The sequence below is a fragment of the Canis lupus genome, chromosome X, assembly GCF_011100685.1.
Source record: "Canis lupus familiaris isolate Mischka breed German Shepherd chromosome X, alternate assembly UU_Cfam_GSD_1.0, whole genome shotgun sequence".
Taxonomy (NCBI): Eukaryota; Metazoa; Chordata; class Mammalia; order Carnivora; family Canidae; genus Canis; species Canis lupus.
Window position 1 is genome coordinate 81,282,218 of NC_049260.1, and position 26,944 is coordinate 81,309,161.

The window sequence follows — 26,944 nt, forward strand, 5'->3', positions numbered from 1 at the left end:
TGTTTGTTGTTAGGTGTGTTGATAGCTGTTGTTTTTGCTTCTGGGGCTTTTCAGTGGACAAAGCTAGGAAATTCTTTAAAAAGAAAAATAAATCATGAGTTCCTATTGGTATTTCCACTTTAAATTTAAGATTACAAGGTTTTTACTCAAACTCTTTGATCTTAGACTTGTATCTCTTTTCACATATGCTTAAAATATTGGCTCAATGATATTAGCCTTTTCCAATAATATGTTTATAGAATTTTAAAATGTTAGTAACAATACTAATATAACTATTAATGACAAAACTACTGAATACAGTTTTATATGTCTTTGCAGTTATTTTTGTCTTTAAAATATATTCCACTAGGCATATACAAATGTTGTTTTAAAGTTACTTTACATAATTACTTTTTCTGTATGGTTATGTTACCAACTTTATTCATAGTTATATTCATTTACCTCAGGTTATTTAAGGAATTGATTTACTTCAAGAATTTTAAGAATTGATTTTTTCCTTTTTGATTATTTTTTAAATTATGCAGAACATTTACATGAATCTAAAATTAAAACTGTGTTATACAGTACCTTCACAAAGTCTCACCTCCATCTCTGTCCCCTTCATCCCATTCCTTTCCTTCTCCATAAATAATAATTTTTCTTAGGTTTTGACATTATGGTTCCATTGTTTCTTTTTTGAAAATATAAGCAAATAGGCAGGCTCACACAACACATATGTGTGTATCTACATAATTCATCAGTTACACCCCTTTCCTATATAAAAGGTAACTTACTATAAATACTGTTCTACAATTTACTTTTTTGTACTTAATAATATATCAGAAATAACTTATTAATGTGTAGAGTTCTTCCCCTTCCTCTTGATATCTGCACAGTACTCTATTGTGTGAATGTACTAGTTTATTTAACTACTCTCCTACTGATGCACATTAGTGCTGTATCCAGTATTTTTTGCTTTTATGAATAATACTCTGACAAATAGCCTTGTGCACAACAGCATTTTGTATTCTTCTAGTATATCTTTGAAACAGATTGCAAGAGGTGGCATTGCTGAGACAAAGGGTGAATGTGTATGCAATTTTTCCACATATTGCTAAATTCTACTCTGTAGGAGTTGTATTATTCTGCATTTCCACCAGCAAGGTATAAGAATATTTATAGAAGGATTTCTTAAAACCCAAAAAAAACACTAATCATTAAGGAAAATATTGACAGATTCAACTAAATTTAAAACTTCTGTTCATTGAAAATATAAAGGGAAAAGTCATAGAATGGAAAAAGATGTTTGCTGCACAAATAACTGGTAAAGAACCATTAAGAAAAGCGGCAGACAACTGAAAAGAGGCCTCACAAAAGAGGAAATATACAGGGCTAATAAATATATGCAAAAGTGCTCAACCATATTAGAATTCAGGGAAATGCTAATTAAGAAGGGTTGGGATATTAATAGAAAACTGCCATACTGGCAAAAATTAAAAAGAACACCAATATCACATGTCAGTGAAATTGTAAAGCCTCATACATTGCTGGTAGTAATGTGCACCCATAGTGAAAATCACTATAATGTTATCTACTGATGTTGAAGATTTGCTCATAATATGACTAATCAGTTCCACTCCTATATATATATATCCTAGAGAAATTTAGGCATATGTGTACCAGGATACAATAATAATGTTTAGATCAGTGCTATTTAAAAAAAAAAAAAAGATCAGTGCTATTTATAATAGCCTGAAACTAGCAAAAATATAAATGTCCATCTAAGAATCAATTACAAAACTGTAGTCAGTTTATATAATGAAATACTATATTCTAATGAAAATGAACAAATTTCAGCTACATATGACCAAGTGGATAAATATTCTAATGTATACCTTCAAAAATAAATATTCAGTGACTATTATGACTCAGGTACTATTCTTTTTTGGGATATATCAATAAATAAAACAAAGTCCCTATCTTCATAGAGCTCAGTGAATATTATATAGTATATCAGAAGGTTATGACTGCTATAAAAAATACAGCAATGTAATGGGTGATTGGAAGTGCTAGGAGGTTATAGTAGTGGTAGTTGCAATTTTAATGTTGGTCTTGGTAAGTCTCATTGAGAAAGTGATATTTGAGAGATATGACTTAAAGAAAGTGAGGGAATCTATTATGCTGATGGTAGAGCGAGGGCTCCAAAGTGGGGAATATGTCTCAAAAAATTTAAAAAGTCTGAAATCATACACATATCTGATCACAATGGAATCACATTAGCGATCCATTGCTAGGGATCCCTGGGTGGCTCAGCAGTTTGGCACCAGCCTTCGGCCCAGGGGGTGATCCTGGAGACCCGGGGTCAAGTCCCACATTGGGCTCCCTGCGTGAAGCCTGCTTCTCCCTTTGCCCCTGTCTCTGCCTCTCTGCCTCTCCCTCTCTCTCCCTCTGTCTCTATGAATAATAAATAAATCTTTAAAAAATAGAGATCCATTGCTAGAAGAAATCTTAGAAAACACAAATATTCAGAAATTAAACGATATACTTCTAAATAACTCCTAAGTCAAAGAACTCAAAAATGAAATTTAAAAAACATTTTCAACTAAATTAAAGGGAAAACACAACATATCTAAATTTATAGATGCAAAAAATAAAAAAATAAAAATAAATTTATAGATGCAACTAAAACAATGTTAAGAGAGAAATTTGCAGCTTTAAACATCTACGTAAAAAAAAGAAGAATGTTTTTAACCTATAATCTGAGCTTCCAAACTAAGGAAACTAGAAAAAGAGCAAACTTAACCCAAAGCAAGGAAAAAGAAAATAATAAAAATTAAGGAATAAATCAAAGCGACATAAAACAGAAAATTAGAGAAGATCAATGAAACCAAAACCTGTTTCTTTGAAAAGTTTAACAAAATGGTGAACCCTTAGCTAGGCCAGACAAGAAAATAAGAGAGAAGACAAAAATGACTAAAATCAAGAATTAAAGATGAGGCATCATTACTGACACAATAGAACTGGAAATGATTATAAGGGAATATTATGAATAACTTTAGGCCAACAAATTAGAAACCTTAGATGAATGGGCAAATTCATAGAAAGATACAAATTACCAAGCAGATTCAAATATAAAGAGAATAGCTGAATAAACCTATAATAAGTAAATTAGTTCAATCAGCAATCAACAGTCTACCCACAAAGAAAAGTTCAGGTCCAGATACCTTCATTGGTGAATTCTACCAAATATTTAAAGAAATAATGTCAATCATGCACAAACACTCTCAGAAAATAGAGGAGGGAATCTTTTCCAACTTATTCTATGATGTTGGTCTATGATATCAATAGTATACTGAAACCAAAGCTAAACAAAGACATCACAAGCAGGGAAAACTACAGATATCCCTCATGAACAGACAAAAAAATCCTTAACAAAAAATTAGCAAGTCTGCCTAATTCAGGCATTCTCAATATATAGAAATGATTATACACATATAAGTGGAATTTATCTCAGAAATGAGATTGGTTTAACATCTAAGAAATCAATGAATACATCATATTAATAGATTAAAACATTAAATCACATGAGCCCTATAGTGAATGCAGCAAAAGCATTAAATAGAATCCAACACTCATCCATGATTTTTTTAAAAACTTCAATTAACTAGGAATAGAAGGGAACAACTTCAGCCTGCTGAATGATATCCCAAAAATGTCCACATCCTCATTCCTGGAATCTATGAAAATGTTACATGACAAACGAGACTCTACAGATGTGATTAAGTTACAGATCTTGAGTTAGGGAGATTATCTTGGATTATGCAGGTAGGCCCAATATAATTACAAGGATCCTTACTAGGAGGAGGCAGGAGGGTCAGAGACAGAGTAATAGATGGAAGTAGAAGTTGAAGTAATGTGAGGAAAGGGCCATGAGCCAAGGAATTACAGGTGGATTCTAGACATTGGAAAAGGCTCCCCTAGAGAACTCCAGAAGGAAGGCAACCTTATGCACAACTGATTTAACAACTTCTGACCTCTAGAACTGTAAGAGAAGAAATTAGTTGCTTTAAGCCACTAAGTTTATAATAATTAGTTACAGCACCCACAGGAAAGAATGTACTATGATTCTAAAGATCGTGTACAAAAACCTAGAGCTAAGATCATAGTTAATAGTTAAAAACTGAATGTTTTCCCCTTAAGACTGGGAAAAGGCAAAGATGCTTGCTCTCACCACTTCTTTTTGGAAGATTTTATTTATTCATTCATGAGAGACACAGAGAGAGAGGCAGAGACAGGCCGAGGGAGAAGCAGGCTTCCCACAGGGAGCCCGATGTGGGACGTGATCCCTGGGATCACGCCCTGAACTGAAGGCTGATGCTCAACCACTGAGCCACCCAGGTGGCCCACACTACTTCAATTTGACACTGTACTGAATTCTAGATTGTGCAAGGAAACATACATACATACATACATACATAGACATCCAGATTGGAAAGAAAGAAGTTAAAACTGCCTTATTCATAGGCAACATAATTGTCTAAGTAGAAAATCTGAAGGTATCCACGATAAAACTACTTGAATTAAGTAAAAAATTACAAGATCAAGAATGCAAGACAGATATACAATAATCAATTGTATTTCTATATACATGTATGTAATAATCAGAAAATGAAATAATGGTACACCTGGGTGGCTCAGTGGTTGAGTGTCTGCCTTCGGCCTAGGGCGTGATCCTGGGGCCCGGGGATCAAGTCCCACATCAGGCTCCCTGCATGGAACCTGCTTCTCTCTCTGCCTATGTCTCTGTCTCTCTCTCTCTGTGTCTCTCATGAAGAAATAAATAAAATTAAAAAAAAGAAAATGAAATAGAACAATTCTGTTCACAAGAGCATCAAAATGAAAAAGTAAGAATTAGTAAAAAAATATAATATTTGTAAACTTAAAACTATAAAACATGCTGAAATAAATTACAGAAGAGCTATATAAAGGACGAGACATTCTATGTTCATGGACTAGAATATTCAATATTATTAAAATAGCAGTTTTCCCCAAATTGAACTACAAATTCAACACAATCCTTATCAAATATCAGCAGGCTTTTTTTTAATAGAAAAATTGACAAGCTTGTTCTAAAATTTACATAGAAATACAAAGGGCCTAGAATAACCAAAGCTATTTTGAAAAACAGGAGGAAAATTGGAGGAATTACACTACCTGATTTCAAAATTTATATAAAAGTAAAGACATTCAGAGTATAAGGATAGGCATATACATCAATAGAACCAAAACAAGTGAAATAAACCCTTACATTTATGGTCAATTGATTTTCCACAAAAGTGCCAAGACAATTCATTGGGGGAAATAATAGTCTTTATAATAAATAGTTCTGGGACAGTTAGATATGCATATTTAAAAATATGAACTTAGAACCTTTATCTCACTCACAAAAATGAACCCAAAATCGATAAGAGATCTAATTGTAAGAGCTCAAACTATACACATTCTAGAAGAAAACACAGGAGAGTAGTATCTTTCCTACCTTGAGTTCAGTAATGATTTCTCAGATATGATACCAAAAAGCCCATAAAGGTTACATAAAGGAACAAATTAATAAATGGAACACCATTAAAATTAAAAACTTTTGTGCTTCAAAAGATACCATTAAGAAGATAAAAAGATAAACTACAGACTGGAAGAAAATATTTTCAAGTCATAAAACTTATAAAGTGCTTGTATTCAGAATACATAAAGAACTCTTACCACTCAATACTAAGAAAACAATCCAACCAAAAAATGGGTAAAAGACTTGAATAGACAACTCATCAAAGAAGATATAAGAATGGCTAATAAACACATGAAAAATATTCAGGTTATTTCTTATTATAAAAATTCAAATTAAAACCACGATGAGATATTAGTACACACCTACTAGTATGGCTGTAAAAAAAAAGGAGGGGTACAAAAAGTGTTGGAAAGGATGTAAAGAAGTAGGAACACTCATACATCACTGATGAGAAAGTAAAATGATGCAACCACACTGGAAAACAGTTTGGCCATCCCTCAAGTGGTTATACAGAGTTATCATATGATCTAGAAAGTCCAGTCACTCGAGAGATAGGAAAACACGTCCACACAAAAACTTGGACATGAATGTTAATAGTATTATTCACAGTAGACAAGAAGTGGAAACAACCCAAATGCCATCAGTGATGAAAGGATAAATAAAATGTGGTATATCCATACAATGGAAAATTATTTAGAAATAAAAAGGAATGAATTGCTGATACAGGCTACAATAAGAACAAACTCTGCAAACATGCTGACAGAAACCAAATTCCAAAGACCACATATTGTTAAGACTCCATTTATATGAAACACCTAGATTCAACAAATTTATAGAGACAGAGGCTTGGGGTAGAAGTGGGAGTGATTTATTGCAAATAAACTCATGGGAATTTTGCAGAGGGATGGAAATGCCCTAAGACTGAATTGTATTGATGATTGCATAATTCAATAAATTTACTAAAAGTCACCTAATTGAACATTTATAATAGGGGAATTTTAACACTATTCAGTCTCACACAATGTTAGAACAGAAAATAGGGAAAATGTATTCAAAGACACTAAAGAATAATTAAATGAATGAGAAGATACAGCATATTCACACTTGAAGATCTGAAGATTCATACTGTAAATATGTCAACTCTCCTCAATTCATTTAAATACTTGATGGAATTTCAGTTGAAATCACATAAGAGAAAGTATGTGTGTGAGTATGTGTGTGTGTAACCTGACAAACTGATCCTAAGATTTCCATGGAAAAGCAAAGTATCAAAAGTAAATAAAATACTTTTGAAGAAGAACAAGGTAGAAGGAATGTTTTTTATTGTACTGGATATCAAGACATTAAAAAGCTAAACTGTGATACTGATTCTGATAAACTGATAGCCAAAAAGATCAAAGGAATCAAAGAGAACCCATAAAAACACCCATGCATACATGAACACCTGATATATGACAGAACTAGCAATACAATAACAGTACAGGGACATTTTCAAAACATAGTGTTGGGATAGAGGGTTAGTTATATTGTAAAAACAAACAAACCTGAAATCCTACTTTACACCATATACAGAAATCAATTCCAGTTGGATCAAAGACTTAAATGTGAAAGGCAAAAACATAAAGCCTTCAGAATAAAGAACAATATCTTCCTGAGCTCATGTAGGGTAGGATTCATTGATCAAAGTACAAAAATCACAAAGTAGAAAGAAAAATTAATAGATTTTATTATATAAAAATGAACTTTTATTCATCAAAAGATGCTATAAAGGGAGTGAAATGATAAGCCACAAAATGGGAATAGGCATTTTTATATAGCCAACAAAGAGCAAGTATCCACAATAATAAAGAACTTGTACAAATTTATAAGAAATGCATATTAAGATGAGAGATGAAATTTGGAGATAGAATAGATAGAATATTCAGGACATATAACCACAACACTTTCCTAGTTCCCTCCTCTCCATAGCAGTACTGAAGGTAAGTAGTGATCATTGAGATCTGCCATATCCTAGGGTTTGGGGGCTGAGGTACTCCTTTGATACATGCCTAAAGTGACCTTTGAACCAAGATTGCATCTGGACACATATAAGCAGTTGAAAAGATATTCAGGTAGGAAATAGACATTTCCACATTTGCTAAATAGGCAAAAGAACTGAATAGCCATTTCACAAAGGAAGATATCCAAATGGCAAATTATGTGCAAGAGGGTTTCCAACCTCATTAGATATCAAGAAAAGGAGTTAAAACCACAATGAAACAAACAAAACAACATGGACTCCTGAAAAATATCAATGCCTGCAAGATAGACAGACAGACACACACGCACACACACACACTCACACACACAGAGGAGAACTTTTATAAAGCAAACTAAATGCAACGTTTGATCTCTGATTACATCCTGGATTTAAAATTGAGAAATCTAATTAGAAACTCTATATTAGATAATATTAGTGCAATAATGCTAAATATCTTAAGAATGATCATAATACTATGATTATACAGGAAAATTTCTATGTTCTTAGAAGAGACATAATGAAGTATTTAAGAGTAAAACCTCTTAATGTCTGAAATTTATTTTCAAATTGTGTAGCAATAAACAAACTACACACAGATTCCAGTGTAGAGAAAAACAGAGGTAGAGCAAATGTGGCAAAATGTGGTTGGTAAATGTACTTGAAGGGTGTGGGTGTACTATTCTTTCAATTTTTCTCCATGTTTGAAATTTTTCAAAATAGAAGGTTGAGGAAAATAAGATTTTCCTAACCCTTGAAAAATAAGAAATAACATAAATGAATCCTAATTATTAAGAAAGGGGAAAATAATATAGTGAAATATAATTAAATACCCATCAGATGGGAGTCTGACAATACCCAGTGTGGACAAAGATATGGAACAACCTGAACCTTCTTCACATGTGGTTGGTGGGTTTTTAACTTGGGACAATCCCTTCACAAAAGAGTTGAGATCTATAAAGTTGAGCAGGTATGAATTTTTCACCCCTCAATTCCACTCCTAGTTATATACCCTGAGAAACTCCTGCCCATGTCCCAGGATACATGTACAAGAATGCTAACAGTAGTAGGACTGATACTTGTAGCCCCCACAAATGGAAACAACCCACATGTCCAACTACAGTAAAATGGATAAATAAGTACTGATATGTCCACATAAAGGAATACTATACTACTGTGAAAGTGAATGAACTATGGCTATGCATTGTAATGTGGATGAATCTCACAAATATAATGTTACATAGAAAAGGAAGGCCCAAGAGATTACACACAATCCAATTCACTGATATAATGCCTAAAAACAAGTAAAACTAACCTACTGTCTAGTGATGTATGTATGGGTGGTAAAAATATAAAGAAAAGCAAAGAAATTATTATCACCAGTCAGGAGACTGTTTATATCTGGTAGTCAGGGGGATGTGATTTCTGAAGAGCATACAGGGACTTTGGAGTATTGGCAAAGTTTGATTTCTTGACTTGACTGAACACATGTGTTAAGCGACTCTCTAGTGTGATCCATTTCATTATTAAAAATATTTTTAAAAAAGTAAGAGGGAAAGAAGAGGAGAGAACTCAATATACTGGGTTGAATAGTATCCCCCTAAAATTCATGTCCACCCAGAACCTCAGAACGTAACTTATTTGGAAATAGCATATTTACAGATACAGTTAGGTAAGATAAGGTCGCACTGGATTGGTGCGGGTCCTAAATCCAATGCCTGATGTCTTTTTAAGGAGGTCACGTAGAGACACAGGCACACAGACACACACATCACATAATGACAGAAGCAAAGATTGGAGTGATGTCTCTGCAAGGCAAGGATTGCCAGCAACCACTAGAAGCTAGAAGCTAGGGCACTGAACAGATTCTTCCTCAGAGTCTCCATAAAAACCAAGCCTGTCAACATCTCGATTTGAACTTCTAGCTTCCAGAACTGTGAGAGAATAAATTTCTGTTGTTTTCACTCACCTTGTTTGTGGCACTTTGTTAACAGCAGCCCTAGGAAACTAATATAGATTTTGTACTGGGAATCAGGGTGCTGCTGTAACAAATACTTAAAAAGGTGTAAGTGACTTTGGAATTGGGAAATGGGTAGAGGCTGGAAGAATTTCTGAATTGCCTGACAGCAAAAGGTTGGTTGCCTTGAAGAGACTGTTAGTAGAAATACGGATGTAAATAGTAGTTCTGGTGAGTGCTCAGAAGAGGCCAGTAGAGAAAGCTTCCATCATGTTAGAGAATACATATATCATCATGAATAGAATACTGCTAGAGATATGAACATTAGAAAATGTATTTCTGGTGAGGCATCAGAAGGAAATGATGAACATGATGAACATGTTTCCATGGATGCTGGAAGAAAGGCAATCTTGGTCATCAAGTGGCAGAAACTTGGCTGAATCAAGTTTGGCTGTTGGGTAGAAAGTGTAAGTGATGAACCTGGATATTTAGTTGAACCTGGATATTTCCAAGCAAAGTGTGGAAGATGCAGCCTGATTTCTCTTTGCTGCTTACAATAAAATGAAGAGAAAAGAGAGATAAATTAAGGAAAAGATCTGTGAAAAAAGAAACCAGCACTTGATGATCTATAGAATTCTCAGTGTATCTAAACAATGTGCTCTGGAAACAGGGCCAATGGTATGGCTGGACAGACCTTCACTGAAGAGATTAGGTGTGTGATTCATGAATGCAATCAACCATCTCAGCAAAAGCCAGGAAGAGAGGAGGGGTTATCCAGAAAGGATTTGTGGAAAACCCTTATAACTGATTATAGGGATCTCTTGACATGCATGAGACAAATAAGGTTTCAGAGAATTGTATATCAGCAGAAACAGTGCCAGCCTGGTGTGAAAGTGAAAAAGACAGGACAAAATGAAGGATGAAGGTAAAGTACAGTCTGGCCTCCAAATAATCATATCCATCTCACACACAAAATACATTCACCCCATTGTAGCATCCACAAAAGTCTTAACCTATTCCAGGTAAAGAATAGAATATCTTTCTAGAATATCTAGATATATATCTAGAATATATATCTAGATATATATCTAGAATATCTCTAGCAGTATTCTTTACCTTTGCGAAGGTAAAGCCACAGATGCAAAAGCCAGTGAGGTGGGGCTTCAGCTACCCTGGTAGGCTGAAAAGGTGGGGCTATCCCAGAGGACCCAGAGAACAAGACTACCCCTGGAGGACAGAGGACAGAGCACTGAGCCCAGAGCATCACTCTCAGGCTCTGAGACCTAAGAGAATTTGCCCTCCTGGGCTGTTAACTTGCTTTAGACCAGTAACCCCTTTATTCCTTCCTTTCTGCCCTTTCAGAATGGGACTGCCTATCCTATGCCTGTTTCACATTGTCTTTTGGAAGCAGATAATTTGTCTAGTTTCACAGGTCTCTGGACAGAGAGGAATTTCGCCCTAGGGTGGAGCATACTCAAAAGCCTCACTGACACCTGTTTTTTTTTTTTTTTGAAATAAGCTTTTATTTCATAATCTTTTAAAATACTTTTTAAAGTCATGCAGATTATAATATTTGAATTTTTATATTTGTATAATCATAAAAAGTAATAAAAGATTTTCATAAGTAGACACATCAAAAAAAGTTTGCACTGTTTGGGGATGATAATAAGGATAAAAATAAAGGGTGATTTTTAAAAAAATACAAATCATTCCATTTTCTTTCTTTTTTTTCTTTTTTTTCTCTCTTTTTAAAAAGGTTTACTTATTTATTTATTTATGAGAGACACAGAGAGAGAGAGGCAGAGACATAGACAGAGGGAGAAGCAAGCTTCCTGCAGGAGCTTGATATGGGACACCTGGTTTTGATTATTTAAATGCCACTTGAGAATTTTTGAGTTGATATTTAGATGAGCTTTGGAACTTAAACTTGATGCTGGAATAGGTTAAGACTTTTGTGGATGCTACAATGGGGTGAATGTATTTTGTGTGTGAGATGGATATGATTATTTGGAGGCCAGACTGTACTAGGTTGAATAGAGTACCCTCAAAACTCATGTCTATCCCAAGCCTCAGACATGACTTATTTTGGAAACAGGGTCTTGGTAGATGTCATTAGTTAGGATGACATTACATTGAATTGGGGTGGGCCCTAAATAAAATGCCTAATGTGCTTATAAGAAGGCCGTGTGAGGGATCCCTGGGTGGCTCAGGGGTTTAGCGCCTGCCTGCCTTTGGTCCAGGGCATGATCCTGGAGACCCGGGTTTGAGTCCCACATCAGGCTCCCTGCATGGAGCCTGCTTCTCCCTCTGCCTGTGTCTCAGCTTCTCATGAATAAGTAAATAAAATAAAATAAAATAAAAAAAAAGAAGGCCGTGTGAAAGCACAGAGACACAGACACACACTGAGACTGTCATGTGATGATGGAGGCAGAAACTGGAATAATGCGGGTATAACACCAAGGATTTTTTTGGCAAATGCCAAAAGGTAGAAGATACAAGGAAGCCTTCAGAAAGAGCATGGCCCTGCCAACACCTTGATTTTAGACTTCTCGCTACTGTGAGAGGATAAATTTCTGTTGTTCTAAGCCACTACATTTGTTGTCATTTGTTATGGCAGTCCTAGAAAAAGAATACAGTGATTAAAGAAAATCCTTCTAAGAAATTCTGTTGCAAAGCGAAGGAAAAATGATTGACATACACAATATGAATGAATCTCAAAAAAAACCTGCTCAGGTAAGGAAGCCTTACAGAAAGAAAACAAAGTATATTGTTTCAGTTAGATGAAGTTCTAGAACAGGAAAAATGAATCTATAGTGGAAAAAAGTCAAAACACTAGTTGCCTGTTGGGAAATTACTTACAAGAAGTATGATAAAAGTTTCTGGAATGGTGGTAATCTTCTATGGATTAAGTTACACAGATGCAGTGGTATGCTAGAAATGGTCCAATGATTATACACGTATCTTCCAGATTCCATGTTCAGTGATAACTTTGGTAGTTTGAAATTTTCCATGGTGCAAGTATGTACACCATGGAAACTGGCAAATGGTAGAAATCAGAGCCCTTTTACTTTCTGGAGAGCCAGCTGTTAAACATTTACCAACACATCATTATAAAAACGTATACACTGGTCAAAAGTTAGCAAATAAACACTTAAAATTTGTGCATTTCATTGAACATAAATTTTGCATCAAAAGAAAAAAATTTAAATATTTAATTCTAGCTAACAATATGCATAATGAAGTATTTAGGAGGGTATGCATTTACATTGGCAATTTATTTTAAATACATCAAGAAAGATGGATCGATAAATGAGTAGAGGGATAGACATGTGATAAAATAAAATATTAATGGTAGAGTCTAGTTGGTGATGTAATAGATGTTTGTGATAAAAATCTTTCAACATTCCTGTGTGTTTGAAAATTCGCATTAAAGACTGGAGAAACATCATTTCCTGTATGGATATCAAAAATATTAATATATGTACTTAATTCTATTATTTTGATTCCATTTTGATATTTCATTTTTAAACCAAGTGCTACTTATTGTGATCACAGTAAATGGAGAGAATCAAAACATATTCTTTGCTCAAGTAGCTAACAACTGAAGGGAATTTTTTGTTTTTATCATTTTTTAAAGAGAATTCATGGTAGGAGTCTGTACACTATGGAAACCGGCAAGTAATACAAAGCATGTTAAGATCCTGAAAGGAAAAATGCAATACTTGGGATAACTGACCAAGGTATCTAAGGAGATAAGAAGGCTAGGATCCAGCACAAAAGTGTAATGATTAACTTCAGGCATGAAGGATGTACCTACCACTGAGTTGGGATGGAAGAAAATAAGAGTGAGGATATGGAAGTTAGCAGAGTCAGGCAGAAAGCAAATGGTTCATAGGCATACATGTACAAGCTAAACTTCTATGTTCTGCAAAAGAATCCATATGACAAAATCTTTGCAATCTTGGGTTAGAAAGAAATCTTAGCTATAGGACCAAAAGCAGAAGTTATGAAAAAAAAGTAAATTTGACTTTGTCAAATTCACGAACTTCAGGAGATACTGTTAAGAGAGGTAACATCAGTGAAAATGGCAGAGTATGGACCTCCTGAAATTCTCTCCTCCAACAAGCAAGGAGAACACTGGCCAAAATGGTCAGAATCAGCTTCTCCAGGACTCTGGAAATTAACCAAGGGCCTGCAGCAATCTCAGAAATATTTATTCAATAAAAATAGTTAAATCTCAGTATGAATAATACATTTTGTGGCATTTTAACTTGCCCTTTTCTTGTCCTTTTCTCCCAGATCTGTGGTAACCTTGAAAACCAACAACCTGAAATTGCAGCAAAAACCAGGAGCCTGGCAGCCACTGGAGAAGAAAAAACAGGGCTGGAACTCATTCAAAGCACCATTATCAGAGAACAGTCATTATGTGGTCTTTCTAGTGACAGGCAATACTCTCCTTAATGTAACCCAAAGCTCACCACCCAGTGCTAAGAGACTTCCCCAGAACTTTCGTGGAAAATGATCAGAGGCAGTTGGTGAATTCTTCCCCTGCCTGAGGTGGTGGAGTTGGAATAATCAATAGGTTAACCAAAAAGCTTAGAAGGAAATCTTGAGGGATGAAATGTCCTTAAAGGACACTGAAAAGCTCCAACATACTCCCAGGAATCTAGAAGGCCACACATGTGCACAGGCCTGTCCACATGGCTAGAGCTGTATGCATGCTCAGGAAAGACTAGAAAATCCCTAAGCTCTTACCTCTGACTAATCTCAAGTCTCTGCACAAGCAGGAAATGAGGGCTAAGATGGAGTTGTAAACTGCTTAGCTGCCTGTGGAAGATGTGCTTAGCTTGCATACAAATCCCTCAGTGCTAGGAAATCCCTCAGGACTGGGAAAAGTACTAGTTTTGGGCATAGTTAAAACACTGCATTAAGTTAAAGAAGGTCACATGTTATAAGGTCCCACTTATAACAAAATGTCCAGAATAGGCAAATCCCCATATAGAGGGATAATAGATTAGTCACTGTCTGGGCTGGGAGAAGAAAAAGGGACTGAGAGCCATCTTTGAGGTATTGGAAATGTTCTAAAACTAGAATATGATGATGGTTGACCAACTCTGTAAATTTACTACAAGTCACTGAATTGTACACTTAAACGAGTGAGTTTAATACCATGTAAATCATAACACAATAAAAAGTGGGAAAAAATGACCCAACTACATTCCATAAGAAACTTATTTTTTAAAAAACATGAAACTCACTTTTAAATATAATAGTATAGATAGGATAAAAGTAAGATGGGGAGAAATTTCTTCTAGAATGTTGGAGTAAGGACCTTGAAAATCCACTCTTCCATAAAAAATTAAACTTTTGATAAGTCTGGAAATTAAATAAAGGCATACAATAATAGGAGGAACAGTTGTTCAAGAAAAACAGCTGAGGCTCAATGAGAATAGTAAGATTTCAACTTTCTGAAATCACATTTCCCTCTCCCCAACTTTGCAGTAGCTTTGAAAACCAACAATACAGTGGTTGTAAATAAAACCGCAGTCTAGCTGATACTACAGGAAGTAGAGCAGTTCTGGAGTTCACCAGAAGCGCCATCCTCAGAGAACTGTCGCTGTTTGACCAGCCTAGTACTTTGCTGAAGCTACATTCCGAGGGCTTGTTTTTTTTTGTTTTGTTTTGTTTTTAAGAATGTAAACAGCTTAGTTTATCTTAATTTAACTCTCACAGAAATGCTTTCCCTGAATGAAGATTTTTGTTTTTGTTTTGTTTTGTTTTGTTTTTTGTTTTTGACTTGGTTCATATCTCACTCTGTAGGAACAGCCCAGCCCTAGGGCATTTGTCAAAACCAATTGGTGAAGGTTGTTTAACATGTAGCTGCTTGAGACAGCATTACCAGGTGGGGCTAACAAGAGGATGACAAAAAAATTAAAAGAAGACACAGGGAATGAGAATCACATTTATGGGTTTCAAAATATACTACAAAGCTATAGCAATCAAAATACTATGGTACTAAAATACAGACAGACAAACAGACCAGTGGAACTGAAGAGAAAACCCAGAAATAAATCCTCACATACATGGTCAACTGATCTTTGGTAAGACTGGCAGGAATATACAATGGGGAAAGGATAGTTTCTTCAACAAAAGATGCTAGAAAACTGAATCTCCACTTGCAAAAGAATGGAAAGGGACCCGTATTTTATACCATTCACAAAAATCAATTAAAAATAGATTAAAGGCTTAAATAAGACCTGAAACTCTAAAACTCCTATAAGAAAACACGGAGAAAAATCCTCTTGACACTGATATTGGCAATGATTTCTTTATAACTCCAAAAGCACAAGCAACAAAAGCAAGAATAGAAAGTGGAACTATATCAAATTACAAAGCTTCTGCATAGCAGAAGACACAATTAACAGAGTGAAAAGGCAACATATAGAATGGGAGAAAATATTTGTAAACCATATATCTAATAAGAGATTAATATTCAAAACATATAGGGAACTACAACTCAATGCCAAAGAAACAAAACCTGTGAAACTAATATAACACTGTATGTTAACTATACTGGAATTCAACATTTTTAAGATTTATTTGTTTGACAGAGAGAAAGTGTGGGTAAGGGGAGGGGTAGAGGAAGAGAATCTTCAAGCAGACCCCCTTCCCCGCCCCCCGCCCTGAACACAGAGCCCAGTGCAGGCTGGATCTCACAACCCATGAGATCATGACCTAAATCAAAACCAAGGGTTGGACACTTAATCAACTGGGCCATCCAGGCACCTTGGAATTAAAATTTTTAAAAATAATTTTAAAATTAAAAAAATCTGATTAAAAACTGTGCAAAGTATTTGTATAGACACTTCTCCAAAGAAGATACACAGATGGCCAAACAGGTATATGAAAAGGTGCTTAACAGCATTAATTATCAGGGAAATGCAAATCAAAACCACAATGACATATCACCTCACAACTGTTAGGTTAGGACAGCTAACATCAAAACCCAAAATATAACAAGCATTGGTGAGGGTCTTGAAAAACTGGAATCTTTGTACACTTTTGGTGGGAATGTAAAATGGTGTAACTACTACCAAGAACAGTATGGAGTTTATGCAAAAGATTAAAAATAGAAATACCATACGATAAAGCAACTCTACTTATGAGTATTCAAAGAACTGAAATCAGAGTCTGTAAGAGATATCTGAACTTCCTATATTCCTGGCAGCACTGTTCATGATAGCCAAGATGTGGAAACAACCTAAATGTCCATCAGTGAATGAATAAAGAAAATGTAGTATCATGCATACAATGGAATATTATTCAGCCTAAAAAAAAGAAAATCCTGCCATGTGACAACACAAATGAACCTTGAAGATACCATGCTAAATGAAATAAGCCAGTCACAAAAGGACAAATACTACATGAAACAACTTACATAAGGTATATAAAATAAACACATAGAAGCAGAATATAATGGTGGTTGCCAGGGACTAGGGGAAGAAGAAAATGGGGGAGTCATTATTCAAAGGTTATAAAGTTTCAGCTACGCAAAATGACTAAGTTGTAGAGACCTATTGTACAATAGAGTGCCTGTAGTTAACAACATGGTATTTTCCACCAAAAAATTTGATTGGGTAGATCTCATGTTAAATGTTCTTAAAAAAAGAAAAGCAAAATAGGGAATGAAATGTCCATAAGGGTCTTTGAAAAGTTCAGATATACTCCTGGGACTCTAGAAGGTAACAAACATGTGCTGGGTTATGTGTACGCCCGGGAAAGTTAGGACCTGAGAAGTCATTAAACTCTCACCTCTGGCTGACCTTGAGGGTCTGTACAAGCAGGAAGTGAAGTCTAAGAATTACAAACTGTCTGCCTGGGCATGGAAGGAGTGACCCAACACAGACAGACAGCACACACACACACACACACACACGCACACAAAGGCTGGTAGAACTTTTTGGTTCAAGGTATTTAAGGAAAACTTTCTCCAATAACTAGTGGGCCACTATGCTGAGTGAACAGACTTCAGTGGCTGTACATGACAAAGCTTTCAAATTTACAGAATTAGTCTAGGAAAATCACTATACAAATAGCAATAACAACAAACCCTGGGGTGTGTGTGGGAGAATGATTTTCAGAGTTGTCACATGACATTATTTTATTTTTTTATTTTTTATTTTTTTAATTTTTATTTATTTATGATAGTCACAGAGAGAGAGAGAGGCAGAGACACAGGCAGAGGGAGAAGCAGGCTCCATGCACCGGGAGCCTGACGTGGGATTCGATCCCGGGTCTCCAGGATCGTGCCCTGGGCCAAAGGCAGGCGCCAAACCACTGCGCCACCCAGGGATCCCACATGACATTATTTTAAATGTCTCATCTGCAACAAAAAAAATTCTAAGACTGTTATGGACTGAGTATTTGTGCTCCCCCTTTACCAATTTGTATGTTGAAACCCTACTGGTGATGTGATGGTAATAGGAAGTGAGAACCTTTGGGAGGTAACGGGATTAGATGACATCATGAGGGTGGAGCCCTCATAAATGGGATCAGTACCCTTACAGAAGTCTTGAGAGAGCTTGCTTCCTCTCCCTGCTCTCTGACATCTGAGGATCCAATAAGAAGTTAGCAGTCTGCAACCTAAAAGAGGGCACTCATCAGAACCTGATCATACTGGAACCCTGATCTCAGACTTCCAGCCTCCAGAACTGTGAGAAATAAATCTGTTGTTTATAAGCTACCCAAATGATTGTACTTTGATACACAGGAAAAAAGAAATAGTTAATAGAAACTTTTCTGAGAAAGCACATTGGGCTTCTCAGACAAAACTTTTAATCAGTTATTTTAAGTTCTTCAAATAGATGTGATATATATATACACACACAATGGAATATTACTCAGCCATTAGAAACAACGAATACCACCATTTGCTTCAACGTGCATGGAACTGGAGGGTATTATGCTGAGTGAAGTAAGTCAGTCGGAGAAGGACAAACAACATTATATGGTCTCATTCATTCGGGGAATATAAAAAATAGTGAAGGGGATTAAAGGGGAAAGGAGAGAAAATGAGTGGGAAATATCAGAGAGGGTGGCAGAACATGAGAGACTCCTAACTCTGGGAAATGAACAAGGATGGTGGAAGGGGAGGTGGGTGGGGGGTAGGGGTGACTGGGTGATGGGCACTGAGGGGGGCACTTGACGGGATGAGCACTGGGTGTTATACTATATGTTGGCAAATCGAACTCCAATTAAAAAAATATACAAAAAAATAAAATAGATAATGGATAAACAATTGAAAAAAAAGTAAGTCCTTCAAATAATTAAAGGAAACCATGTATAAAGTACTAAAAGAATGTTTCAGAATGCCTTACTAAATAGGGAATAAAAATAAAGAGACAGAAATTATAATAAAGAACCAAATAGAAATTCTGGAGTTGGGGTGCCTGGGTGGCTCAGCAGTAGAGTGACTGCCTTTGGCCCAGGGCATGATCCTAGAGTCCCGAGATCGAGTCCCACATCAGGCTCCCTGCATGGAGCCTGCTCCTCTCTCTGCCTATGTCTCTGCCTCTCTCTGTGTGTGTCTCTCATGAAAAAATAAATAAAATCTTAAAAAAAGAAATTCTGGAGTTAAAAAGTACAATAACTGAAATGAAAAATATACTAGAGGGGCTAAACAGAAGATCTAGGCTGACAGAAGAATCAGCAAACTTGAAGATATGTCAACTATCATCTAAGGAAGATTACTCAATCTGAGGAACAAAAACAAGAAAGACTAAAGAAAAAATAACAGAGCCTCAGAGACCTATGGGCAAACATCAAGCATACCAACATATGCATAATGGAAATCTCAGAAGAAGAAGGAGCACAAAGAATATTTGAAGAATTAATGTCTGAAAACTTCTTCAAATTGATGAAAAGCATTAATCTACACATTACAGAACTCGACAGAATCCAAGTAGGACAAACTCAAAGGGACCTACTTGGAGTCCGTCCAAGAGACATTTAGAAATGTAGCCAAATTGTCAAAAGCTCAAAAGCAAAAGATGAAGATTGAATCCTGACTATAGCAAGAGAGAAGTGACTCATCACGGATAAGGAGTCCTAAATAAGATCAACAGTTGACTGTTAAACAGAAACTACAGAGACTAAAAGGCAGTAAGATGACATATTTGATGCACTAAAAGAAAAAGATTGCCAACCAAAAACTTCACTGGCAAAAAACTATACTTTCAAACTAAAGGAGAAATTAAGAGGAACACTTGGGTGGCTCAGTAATTGAGCATCTACCTCTGGCTCAGGTCATGATCCCAAGGTCCTGGGATCGAGTCCCGTATCAGACTCCCCACAGGGAGCAATCTAAGCATAGATTGAAAGAATTCATCACTATAAGACCTACCCTCTGAGAAAAACTATAGGGAATACTTCAGGCTGAAATAAATGGACACTCTTCAGCAACTCAAAGAAAAAACACTAGTAAAGTTGATTATATAAATAAACATAAAAATACAGTATAAATGTATTTGTCTTTGTAACTCTTTTTCGTGTCCTGACTTAAGAGATAATTACATAATGCAATAATTATAAAACTATATTGATGAGCTTAAAATATATATAAAGATGTAATTTTCATGACAGTAGTAGTACAAAGGAGGAAGGAGAAAACAGATAAACAGGACTAAGTTTTTGAGTATTTTTGAAATGAAGTCAGTATTAATACAAGCTAGTTTGTTTAAGCTGTTAATTAGAATATCCTAGACAACTATTAAGAAAGCAACTAAAAAGTAATAAAAGAAACAACAAGTTGATTAAAATTATATATTGGAAAAACCTATTTAATATGAAGGAATAAATGGAGTAACAGGAACAAAAAAGATACAAGACATTCAGAAACAAATAGCAAAATGGCAGACCAAATCCTATCTTATCAAAAGACTCCAATTACATATATTAAATATAAATGAACTAATAAGCATTCAATTGGAAGAGTGGATTTAAAATGGAAAACACGGGGTGGCTGGGTGGATCAGTCAGCTAAGCATCTCTCTTTGGCTCGGGGAATAATCCCAGGATCCTGGAATCAAGCCCCAGGGATCCTGCTTCTCCTTCTCCTTCTCCCTCTGTCCCTCTGTCAAATACTTGCTCTCTGTCAAATAAATAAATAAAATCTTCAGAAAAATAAAAAAGGAAAACACGACCTATTTGCTGTCTACAAGAAATACAATTTAGATTTTTTAAAAAGTTGAAAGTAAAAGGATGGAAAAAGATGTTCCACGCAAACAAGAATCAAAGTAGGGCAGGTTATAAGAAAAATTTCCTTTTTCTTATTTCCTTGGTAAGTCTAGCTAAAGGATTATGAATTTTGTTGATCTTTCTGAAGGACTTTTGGTTTTGCTGATTTTCTATATTTCCTTAATTTTCTATTTAATTATTTTTGCTCTAATCTTTATTATTTTCTTCCTTCAGTTTGATGTGGGTTTAGGTTGCTTTTCTTTTTGTAGATTCTTTTTTTTATTAAGACTTTATGTGTTTAGAGCAGTTATAGATTCATAGCAGAAATGAGGGAAGGTACAGATTTCCCACATAACCCCATCCCCACACATGTACAGCCTACCCCATTATCAATATCCTCCATCAGAGTGGTACACGTGTTACAACTAATGAATCTACATCAACCCATTATGATTACCTAAAGTTTATAGTTTACATTACAGCTCATTCTTGGTATCACACATTCTAAGGATTTGGACCAATTTTTGTAGTTTAAAAAAAAAATTGTAGTTCTTAAAGTGAAATGTTTTGGTTATTAATTTCAGACTTTCGGGATCCCTGGGTGGCGCAGCGGTTTGGCGCCTGCCTTTGGCCCAGGGCGCGATCCTGGAGACCCGGGATCGAATCCCACGTCGGGCTCCCGGTGCATGGAGCCTGCTTCTCCTTCTGCCTATGTCTCTGCCTCTCTCTCTCTCTCTCTCTCTCTCTCTGTGTGTGTGACTATCATAAATAAATAAAAATTAAAAAAAAAATTTCAGACTTTCTATATTAATATGGGCATTTATAACTATAAATATCCCCCTGAACACTGTTTTACTGCATTACCTAAGCTTTGGTATGTTAAGATTTGTTTCCATTCATCTCAAAGTATTTTCTAAAGTCCCTTGTGACTCCTTTTTGATTCGTTGGTTATTCAGTAGAATGCTGTTTAATTTCTGCATATTTGTATACTTTCTAAATGTCCTTCTACTACTGATTTCTAATTTCATTCAGCTGTGAATGGAAGTGGCGAGAGTGCACATCTTTGTCTTATTGCTGATACTAGGGGAAATACTTCAATTTTTCACCATTTATTATAAAGTTAATTATTAACACAAACATATGTCCATTTATTTCTGATAAAAATGCAAAGGCAATAAAATGGAGAAAAAAATACTCTCTTCAACATATGGTGCTGAACAATTGGAAATTCGTAGGCAAAAAAGTGAACCTTAACCTAAACTCCACACTTCATATAAGTACCAACTTAAAATATCATAGATATAAACATAAATTATACAACTATAAAAATGTTTAAAGAAAAAAAATAAAAAAATAAAAATGTTTAAAGAAAAAAATCTTATCCATGATCTGCTGTCAAAGAGTCCTTAGACATGGAAAAAGAAAGCATAATCCATGAAAGAAAACCCTGACAACCGGACAACTGTATTGTGTCAAAATTTAAAACATTTGCTTTGAGGCAAAAAAACTGGTATACTAAAAACTACAAAATGTTTCTGAAAGAATTAAAGATACAGGGATCCCTGGGTGGCGCAGCGGTTTGGCGCCTGCCTTTGGCCCAGGGCGCGATCCTGGAGACCCGGGATCGAATCCCACGTCGGGCTCCCGGTGCATGGAGCCTGCTTCTCCCTCTGCCTGTGTCTCTGCCTCTCTCTCTCTCACTGTGTGCCTATCATAAATAAATAAAAAAAAATTTAAAAAAAAAAAAAAAAAAGATACAAATAAATGCAAAGACATCCCATGTTCATGAACTGAAGACTTACTATATTGTTAAGATGTCAATACTGCCCAAAGTGATCTAGTGTATTCAGTGTAATCCCTCTCAAAATCCCAATGACATTTTTTCCAGAAATAGAAAAATCCACCTTAAAATTCATATAGTATCTCAAGGGTTCCTAAATAGTGAAAATCTTGAAAAGGAAGAACAAAGTTGGAGGTTTCACACTTCCTGATTTTAAAACTTACTACAAATCTACAGTAATTAAAACAGTGTGGCAATGGCATAAAGACAGACATATATACCAACGGAATAGAATGGAAAGTCTAGGAACAGAGTCTTGTATTTATGGTCAAATGAGTTTTGGAGAGAGTGCTAAAAACAATAAATAGGTAAAGGACAGTCTTTTCATGAAGTAGTATTGGGAAAACAGGATATCAACATGCACAAAATAAAGTTGGATCCTTACCTTATAACATATACAAAAAAAAAAATAACTCAATATGGACCAAAGACCTAAATATAAGAGCTAAAACTATAACACACTTAGAAGATAACATAGGAGAAAACCTTTATGACATTAGATTTGGCAATGAACCAAAAGCAAAGATAACAAAAGAAAAAACTGACAAACTAGACTTTGTCAAAAATATAAACTTTTGTGCATCAAAGGATACTATCAACAGAGTGAGAAGGCAATTCATGAAATGAAGGTAAATACTTGCAAATTATTTATCTGATAAGGGAATCAATATTTAAAATATACAAAAAAATCCTACAACTAAATGATAAGTAAATAAACAATCAATTTAAATAATGGGCAAAGGACTTACATTGCCATTTCTCCAGAGAAGATACACAAATGGCCAAAAAGCACATGAAAAAGATGCACAATATCAATAGTCATTAGGGAAATGAAATCAAAACCAAAATGAAGTACCACTTCACACCTGTTAGGATGGCTATCGCAAAAAAGAAGAAATTAAGTGTCAACAAGGGTGTGGGGAAATTGGAATCCTTCTTCGTGGCTTGTGGGAATGTAAAATGATACAGCCTCTATGGAAAACAGTATGGTGGTTCCTCAAAAGATTAAACACAGAATTACCATATGATCCTGCAATTCCACTTCCAGATATATACTCAGAAAAACTAAAAGCAAGGACTTGAACAGACACTTGTACATCCAGTTTCATAGCAGTATTTACAACAGCCAAAAAGTAGAAGCAACACAAGTGTCTACAGACAGATGAAGGGATAAACAAAATGTGGTAGATACATGGACTGTATTGGAATATTATTGGAATGGAATATTATTCAGCCTTAAGAAGGAAGGAAATTCTGTCACATAGATGACCTAGAAGACATTATGCTAAGTGAAATAAGCCAGACACAGAAGGATAAATACTGTTTGATTCCACTTATATGAGGCATCTAGAGTAGTCAAATTCAGAGACAGAGGAATGGTGGTTGCCAGGAACAAAGAGGAGTATAATGGGAAATGGTACAGAGTTTCAGTTTGGGAAGACGAAAAAGTTCTGGAGATGGATAGTGATGATGGTTGCAGAACAATGGTAATATACTTGATGCCAAAGAATTGTACACTGAAAACATGGTTAAAATGGTCAATTTTATGTTAGGTATATTTTGCAACAATAAAAAAAAGTTTGCTCTACAAAGGACACTGTTAAGAGAATGAAAAGATAAGCTACAGACTGGGATAAAATATTTATGAATCATATATCCAACAGAGAATTGCATTTAAAATATATAAAGAACTCTCAAATATCATAAAGAAAATAAACAACCCAATTAAAAAACAGCAAAAGATTTGAACAGACACTTCAGTAAACAGGATATAAGGATGGCAAATAAGCACATGAAAAGATATTCAACATCATTAGCTATTAAGGAAAAGCAAATTAAAACTACAATGAGATACCACTTCACAAGTATCAGAAGAACTAAAATAAATACCAACAGTACCAAATACTGACAAATATGTAGAGCAACTGGAACTTTCATACATTGCTGGTGGGGATGCAAAATGGTTCAGCCACTCTGGAAAATGGTTTGGCAGTTTCTTATAAAGTTAAACACTTACCATATGACCCAGTAATCCCACTTCTAGATATTTACCTTAGAGAAATAAAAATTTATGTTCACACAAAAAGTTGTACAAAAATGTTCATATCAGTATTATTCATAGTCATCATAACCTGGAAACAGCCCAAATGCACTTCAATGGGTTGATGGATAAACAAACTTTGGAATATTCCATACAATGGAATGCTATTCAGCAAAATGAATGAATTATCGATACATACAACTTAGATGACTCTCAAAGGCATTACACTAAATGAAAGAAATCACTCTCAAGAAAATGACACAGTGTACGATTCTGTCTTTATGACTTTCTTTAAAAGACAAAACTACAGTGATGGAGAACAGGGATTGCCAGATTATGAGTAAAGTTGGGGGTGACTGTCAATGGATGGTATGGGGGATTTTTAGGGTGATGAAGGTATTCTCTATCCTGATTGTGGTGGAAGTCACATGAATCTACATGATTTATATGATTTACAATTTGTAAAATTGTACACCAAGAAAAAAAGAAAGAAAAACAGGCAATTGTATTGTAAATTCATTTTTAAAAGAAAATACTGCTATATCATCATCATCATCAACAGTTATATTTTAGTGATTAATAAAAATATTCAGAATTAGTTGTGAAATAGGATCCAAAATTCATTAAGGTCATTTTATGTCTGGTACAGTAACATAAAGAGAAAAAAAATCAACAACACTAAATGTAAAAGTTTTACAACTTCTACTAACTCCTCTCTTTAATATTCTTTATCAGGATAAATTGCTTCCTCAGGATCATTTCCTATACACATTGTCATATACTGAATATGGAATTAAATAAGTACTCGACTCAGAAGTCTGGGACCCTATGTTACATTCCTAAATCTAACACTGTAAGAAAACTCTCGACTTGCCTTTTGTGCCTAATTTTATCTTCCTCTTCATTGAGGTCATGTACGTGTCTGCACTTGTCTTTTTGTGGTATGCTGTGAAGGTTTAAAGCAAGGAGTTTCAAAGATAGGAAACAGAAAAGATTCATACACCACCCATCCACCCCAAATACCAGGTACTGCTCTAAGTGGTTTACATGTATTACCTCACTTAATCCTCCTAACAACCCTATAATATAGGTACTACTAATATTCTCATTTTACAAGGTAAAGAAACTGAAGTGTAAGGCGGTAACTTGCCCAACATCTCCTAACAAGCTAGTTAAGAGGGAGCCAGGATTTTTCCAGCAGTCTGCCTCTAGAGCCCATGTTCTTAATCAGCATGCTAGGTCTCTCCACAAGAGGCTGCTCACTTGTTCTTTCATTCCTTCCTTCAACACTGCTCTTCCATGTCTGTGGTCTCTCTGTCTCTAACAAAGCATTCATTCATACTTACGGCTTTACCTACCACTTGAGTGTACATGATTCTCAATTCTACGTATCCAACTCTGACCTCTTCCCTGAACTTCACTGCTGCATTTCCAACTGCCTCCTCGATATGTGCATTTAATGATCCTACCATGCTCACCAATTCAACATGTTTAAAATCAAACTCATCATCTTTCGTCAGAATTTCCCCATAAAGACTTTCTTAACTTTGCCAATCGTTAAAGTCACACAGACATGAAACATCTAGGTTGCCTTTGACCTCTCCTTTGATCTTCCTCCTTCGTTCTCAGGCAATAAGTTTAACTTTGTGAGGTGTCTTATAACCATACCTACCTCTCTTTCTGATACCACTACCATCATTCTAGTCTAGATCTTGGTCCCTATATGACTGTAATATGCTTCCTACATCATTCTCCCTGCTTCCAGTTCTTTTCTCTCTCTCATCCTATTTATTGACCCCCAGATTAATCATTTTCAAATACTGCTTTTATCAGGTTACTCCTGGCTCAAAATCCTCTCACCATATCGAAAATAATTAGCTGAGTAACTAACTCTGTAGAGGTCTATGCTACCTGCCAAATCGAGTTCAAGATTTTTAGCTATCTTTCTAACCTTGTCTTTCACAACAGCCCCAACCATGCCATCTGATGCAAATGAACTGCCTTTCCCTTCTCCTTACTATAGAATAGGAAGTATTAAAAGAACATTGAAATCTTACTCCTCTGAAAGACCTACTTTAGTCATGCCAACGCACAGTGGCCTTTCCCTCCTTGGAACTCCTACAGCACTTGACAACTATATCTAGCCTTGTTACTAAGTGTTACCTGGTTCTGTCTCCAACCAGACTGTAATTGCTACCAAGTCCAGAATGATTTCTTAAACTTCTGTGCACCTCCCACAGTGCCTAGCCAAACTTATCTGTTAAACTGATACTTTCTGGTTAAGATACATACCACTTATCTATATACTTTTT

At 35.4% G+C, this 26,944-nt stretch overlaps 1 protein-coding gene across 3 annotated transcripts in view; it reads right to left on the reverse strand.

The window, feature by feature from the left end:
- Positions 1-26,944, reverse strand: part of RBM41 (RNA binding motif protein 41) — a 55,970-nt gene that overhangs the window by 24,010 nt on the left and 5,016 nt on the right. For 2 of the 3 annotated variants that reach the window (XM_038588002.1, XM_038588000.1), the window contains exon 5: positions 25,507-25,578. The exons of the other annotated variant lie outside the window; for it this stretch is intronic. In XM_038588002.1, coding sequence (XP_038443930.1) covers positions 25,507-25,578 — 72 coding nt within the window. The remainder of the gene's footprint in view (positions 1-25,506; positions 25,579-26,944) is intronic. 3 annotated transcript variants of the gene reach the window in all.